Raw genomic sequence first — 6,147 nt, 5'->3', positions numbered from 1 at the left:
ATCAAGAACCTCAAGTCACAATCTCACAATAAGGGGTTGTCTGTTTCGGGTTTGGCTAAGAAGACATTTTTTCATTTTAGAAGGTTACGAATCTTTGGAAATTTCCATCCTAGAAAGTTGTGGAAGTAAAGTAGTTCAGAATATTTAACACAGAAGTTAATCTATTTTTGAGTACTCAGGAATTTAAGGGAATGGGGTTAGTGAGGGAAGGTGGAATTTAAGTAGAGGATCAGCCGAAATTGTATTGAATGGTACAACAGAAATCAAAGGTCTACTCTCGATCTTCTTAGGCTGTCATCCTGTTAAGGACATCAATTATGTTGAGTTTTAATCTTCTATACCCTTTTGTCTGACGTAATAACTTCCTGTCACTTGATGTGAAAGTGTGAAATCATGCCAAATGACTGCCCTCCAGAGAAGCAAAAGTGGAAGTAGCATCATTCTGCTCCCGTGACAGTCCTCCAAATATTGAAATGGAGCTGGTCACAGCTGGATTGGATGGTGTAATACAGTCACAAGTGAGGCTTTACTATTGATGAGGTGCCACGGAGCAGCTACATCACACTCAGCTCCATGTGACTGTCATCCCCGCTCTGATCCTCTCTAGGGACAGCATGGCCTGAGACAGGGTAATGAAACACAGCCAATATAATCATAGAATCCTTATAATGTGGAAACAGGCCATTTGGCCCTTCAGATCCTCACTGACCCTCAAAAGAGCATCCCGCAAAGTTTCTGTGACTCTGCATTTTCCCATGGCTATCCATGCACATCCCTGAACACTATGGACAATTTAGCATGGCCAATCCACCTAACCTGCACATCTTTGGACTGTGGAAGAAACCCACACAGACAGAGGGAGAATGTGTAAAAAACACACACACACACACTGTGAGGCAGCAGTGCAAACTATTGAGCTACCATGCTGCCTATGTACAATAGATTGCATACAAAATGGTATTGAAGAACAAACATGGCACCAAAGTCTCAACCTCTCAATAAAGATAATAAGATAGAATGAGGCAGATATAATAAACAAATTGTCCCTGCATATTGAAAGAAAGACATCCTTGCATTTTTATAGTGATTTTCATGACAACTGGACATCTCAAAGCACTTTCCAGCCAGTTCAGCAGTTGTGAATTGTGGTCGTTATTGTAATGTAGGAAACACAGCAGCCAAATAGCACACAACAAACTCACGATAATGGCCCAATAATCCCTGTTTCTTTGTGTTGTTGATTAAGAAGTAAGAATTGGCCAGATACCAGGGAGATCTCAGCTGCTCCTCTTCAAAATAGTGCCCAAATATCTTTTATGTTGAATCAGACTGGCACATGGAGCCTTGGTTTAAATCTCATTCGTGAGATGGCAACTCTGACAGTACAGCACTCCATGTGTACTGTATTGAAATTTCAGTTTTGATTCAACCATTTCACTTTTAAATGAAAGAGCCATTGGCCACTCAGTGCTAATTAGATTAGATTATTAGATTACATTACAGTGTGGAAACAGGCCCTTCGGCCCAACAAGTCCACACCGACCTGCCGAAGCGCAACCCACCCATACCCCTACATTTACCCCTTACCTAAAACTATGGGCAATTTAGCATGGTCAATTCACCTAACCTGCACATCTTTGGACTGTGGGAGGAAACCGGAGCACCCGGGGGAAACCCACGCAGACACGGGGAGAACGTGCAAACTCCATACAGTCAGTCACCTGAGGCGAGAATTGAACCCGGGTCTCAGGCGCTGTGAGGCAGCAGTGCTAACCACTGTGCCACCGTGTCGCCCGTAATGGCCAGTCCTACCAAATGTAGACAACTGAAGGTGGAAATACCTTAATGAAAATTAAGTTATTCAATTGTAAAGGGACATGTGAAAAGGTCTTTGAAAGGAGATGGAATGGGCATGATCCATGACAGGGCAGAGTCTGCATGGCCTTTACTGGGAGACAATGAGAGCAATTTGCCTCAGGTCTATGGAAGGACTTGGTTCAATTTTCTTTGTTGTACTGAACAATGGTTTAAACAAATAAATACTTTCTTCAAATATTAATAATACTTGGTCAATGAAAATAACTCTTCCCTTCATGAGCACAACCCCAGTTTTCATGTTCCTTACATCCATCACTCCTTTCTCATGCTCCTTTTCTCTAACACCTCTCCATGCACAGTGAGTCTCAGTCCAGTGCCAGGGGCTTACCGCTTTTCCAGGTCGTTATTTTATAGCATGCCTGCAGGCTGCTCACACTGTTCTCAGCCCTCACGTTGAAGGTGTATGGTCCCAGATCCCTGAAGGCGTAGCTCACATTGGAGACGGTTGAGCTGGGCAGCTCCATGAGATCACACGAGTGATCAATGACTGAGACGCAGCTCCGAGAAACAAGCCAACAGATCTTGAGTGGAGGACTGGAAGGGAGGATAACAAATAAGAAATATGTGGTTAACAGCACAGACCCAGACCACTGGGAAAACTATCTATAACTGTCTGCAAAAGATAAAATTCCCCAAAATTTCAGCGAGTGGTGTGATGAATCCTTTTTGTAAGCATTTCTGTAACTGGGTAATGTGGAGCTTGCTATCACAATTAAGATAAATAATTTAGATTAAATAAGCACATAAAGGAGAAAGAAATTAGAGGATGAATTGATAGGATGAGATGGAAGGGTTAAGGAGACGATTTGTGTAGGAGAGTTAACATTGGCATGGATCAGTTGGGATTTATGGCCTGTAACTACTATGTAATCCCATGTCTGCAAAATCTTAATTCCCATTGTCACATTTTTAATATGAATATTTTATTATGTAACTATAAGTAACCGAAGTAATATATACACCTGACCTATGACAGTAAAGAAATGATGATATATTTCCAAGTCAGGATGGTTTCTGACTTAGAGGTGATGATGCTCCCTGCTAAATGTGGTTCGGGGCTCAGTGGTTAGCACTGCTGCCTCACAGCGCCAGAGACCCGGGTTCAATTCCCACCTCGGGCAACTGTCTGTATGGAGTTTGCATATTCTCCCCATGTTTGCGTGGGTTTCCTCCGGGTGCTCTGGTTTCCTCCCACAGTCCAAAGATGTGCAGGTCAGGTGAATTGGCCATGATAAATTACTGGTAGTGTTAGGTGGATTAGTCAGGGGTAAATATAGGGGATGTGGGTTTCTCTTCAGAGGGTCAGTGTGGACTTGTTGGGCCAAAGGGCCTGTTTCCACACTGTAGGTAATCTAATCTAAAATGATCAGCGTGTTATTCCAAAAACACTGGTGAAAATCCACCTGTGACCTTGAAAATCAGCAGAGATTGACTCCTAGAATTTCTTACCTGCCATTAACATATATGTAAAAGGTCTTTCTGTGGTCTGCATGGATGTCATCGAGACTCTTGACTTCAATGTTTTTGATTTTATCTGAAATGAATCAGATTTGTAGGGAATGTGTCATTCCATTACTGTCATGTTTATTATGGAACAACAATTTCACAACTGTGGTCACAGAGGAATGCAACATTTCTAGCTGAGTCATCCTAAATAGGCACGATTAACACTACATTTTTATCAAAAACGAGATATAGAGTAAAATGAGTCTAATTAGTGTCATGGTGTTGCTTTCAACTATCACAGGATTGTTGTTCACTGAGAAGCTGGGACCAGAGACGGACAGACCTGAAACTTTCTATAGCTGCAATCATCTCTGCTCTGGCCCATGAATAACATAAAGGCTTATTAAGGTCACACAACATGCACCACAATTCATTTTTCAATCGGCCTGCACACACCCTGCTAAGGCTTAAATGGGGCTAAGAGACAAAGGCAGTTTCTCAGCAGCAGAATGCAAGTGGTGAAGGAGGAAGCGAGAGAGTGGATGGGTAATTGCCATTCCATCTAGCAATGGGAAATGGCCCTCAGGACCACTACTACAACACTGATCATCTGGCAGAGTATGCCTGTTGGCTGTAGTCTCAGAATTAAATACATATAGAAGCTGTTCAAGCTAAAGGCACCTTTTTCTCTTCCCTACTGACACCAGCAGTGTCTAACTCTAACAATGGGGCTTGCTGCTTATGCATTGCTGGAGGGCCAATAGGAGACCCTGCACACTTGGGAGTCTGCCCCCCTTAATTGGATGCACCATGGTCACGAATTTGCCATCTTATTAGATACTGCACCACACTGCATTGGGACTCAGAAATGGTCCAAACCCCGGATTGAAAATAGAGCCTGTACAGTCCAGCAGAAGGATTAAAAAGACCCAACATTACCTTGAAGGTTCAGTGAAGCACCATAAATTCCAGTCCTTTGTTGAGAGTCATTGAGGTTTGCGAGGACATCAACATGCAGCTGGTAAGTCCCTGGTGTTGGATAGATGTGAAGTGTGTAAGATTTATTTGTGACCATTCGCTCTCTGTATACAGCCAGATTTAAAGAATAAAAAAAAATATTGTAAATGTTCCACTTCAGAATTTCTTTTTTAAACTCAACAAAACATTTAGAACCATACTGAGCTGAAGCAGGTTATTCAGTTTGTCATGTCTGTGTTGGCCCTTGGATAAGTCCAATGGTGTTGGGTCATTCCATGTCCCATTTGTGGTAATTCATGGAGGCCTAGCTCTTCATCTTGCCTCACAATTGCACAGTGTTGGTCCTCCAGGTAATGTACAGCCAATACAGTCAATTGTCTCTCTCTTCAGAGAAAGATTCCAATGCTCCTTTGAGGATTGTGACTAATTACCTGAATTGTGCAGGTTTAATTAATCTATTCCCTGCCTTCTCCCAGTAACCCTGCAAATATCTAATTTTTACCCACTAATTCAAATCCCATTTGGAAGCTGTGATTGAAACTTCTTCCACAACCCCCACCCTTCAAGACTGATCACATCAATTTTTTTTAGATTAGATTAGATGACTTACAGTGTGGAAACAGGCCCTTCGGCCCAACAAGTCCACACCGCCCCGCCGAAGCGCAACCCACCCATACTCCTACATCTACCCCTTACCTAACACTACGGGCAATTTAGCATGGCCAATTCACCTGACCTGCACATCTTTGGACTGTGGGAGGAAACCCACGCAGACATGGGGAGAATGCGCAAACTCCACACAGTCAGTCGCCTGAGGTGGGAATTGAACCTGGGTCTCTGGCGCTGTGAGGCAGCAGTGCTAACCACTGTGCCACCGTGCCGCCCAATTTGTTGCAGAAAAAACATTCCTCTTCATATATTTTCTCGAAAAGTTGAAACAAAGTTTTCCAACTTCAGATATCTTTGAAGCCTTTTGTTGAGTTGGTGATTTGCAAACCTATGTGAAGGAATTAGTACCGCTCTGCCCCTGATCAATTGCCTTTGATCAACATCTGTGATCTAATGAAATGATTCAAAAATATGATCCAATAGGATGATATGAGATAAACCAATATTTTACTAGCTCCTTGCAGACACCAAGTAGAGACTGTTTAGCTAAGGATGGATCTTGACATTCCTGCTGCCAACTTTCAGCTGCATGCTAGTGTTGCATACTTAATTATTCAGAATAAGAGTTACAGCACCACATGAGGTAGGAATTTACCCGTCACCAAAGTACCAGAAGTAACGAAATGTAGCAGTGTCAAAGTAATCGCTTGGATCGTAGAGGATGAATGAGATCTGTGTTGGGGTCTTGGTGGCCAGTTCATAGCCCTTTCTTGAGAAAGTGGTACTGCTATTTGGCTGCTTCAGTGATAGAGTTCCCACCACAAAGTCTGTACAGGGAAAAGAAAGACCTGAGAGTCACACATGGTCAGATACAAATGCAGGTAGTTCTCAAAGATAATTCAATATGAATCTGGTGTAATTATAGTTATTAAATAGTGTTCATCAATAACCTGGTGCAAACAGTACAAATTAATATTCAACCATTGCTTCATCTAATGCTTTCATTGAACAATATTCTTCAGTAACCTTGGTGTTAATAAAATTAAAGGAGAAAGTGAGGTCTGCAGATGCTGGAGATCAGAGCTGAAAATGTGTTGCTGGAAAAGCGCAGCAGGTCAGGCAGCATCCAAGGAACAGGAGAATCGACGTTTCGGGCATAAGCCCTTCTTCAGGATTGAGGAAAGTGTGTCCAGCAGGCTAAAATAAAAGGTAGGGAGGAGGGACTTGGGGGAGGGG

General features: G+C 42.7%; 1 protein-coding gene across 1 annotated transcript in view; it reads right to left on the bottom strand.

Annotated features, from left to right (window-relative positions):
* Positions 1-554: 554 nt before the first annotated feature.
* Positions 555-6,147, bottom strand: part of tmem130 (transmembrane protein 130) — a 10,516-nt gene continuing 4,923 nt past the window's right edge. The window contains exons 3-7 of the mRNA XM_043711064.1: positions 5,567-5,738; positions 4,264-4,406; positions 3,328-3,412; positions 2,207-2,412; positions 555-619 (exon numbers count right to left, since the gene is read on the bottom strand). Coding sequence (XP_043566999.1) covers positions 555-619; positions 2,207-2,412; positions 3,328-3,412; positions 4,264-4,406; positions 5,567-5,738 — 671 coding nt within the window. The remainder of the gene's footprint in view (positions 620-2,206; positions 2,413-3,327; positions 3,413-4,263; positions 4,407-5,566; positions 5,739-6,147) is intronic.

This window comes from Chiloscyllium plagiosum, chromosome 21 (genome assembly GCF_004010195.1).
Source record: "Chiloscyllium plagiosum isolate BGI_BamShark_2017 chromosome 21, ASM401019v2, whole genome shotgun sequence".
NCBI classification, from domain to species: domain Eukaryota; kingdom Metazoa; phylum Chordata; class Chondrichthyes; order Orectolobiformes; family Hemiscylliidae; genus Chiloscyllium; species Chiloscyllium plagiosum.
The sequence above is the reverse complement of the archived record's forward strand: the minus strand, read 5'-3'. Positions and strand labels throughout refer to the sequence as shown.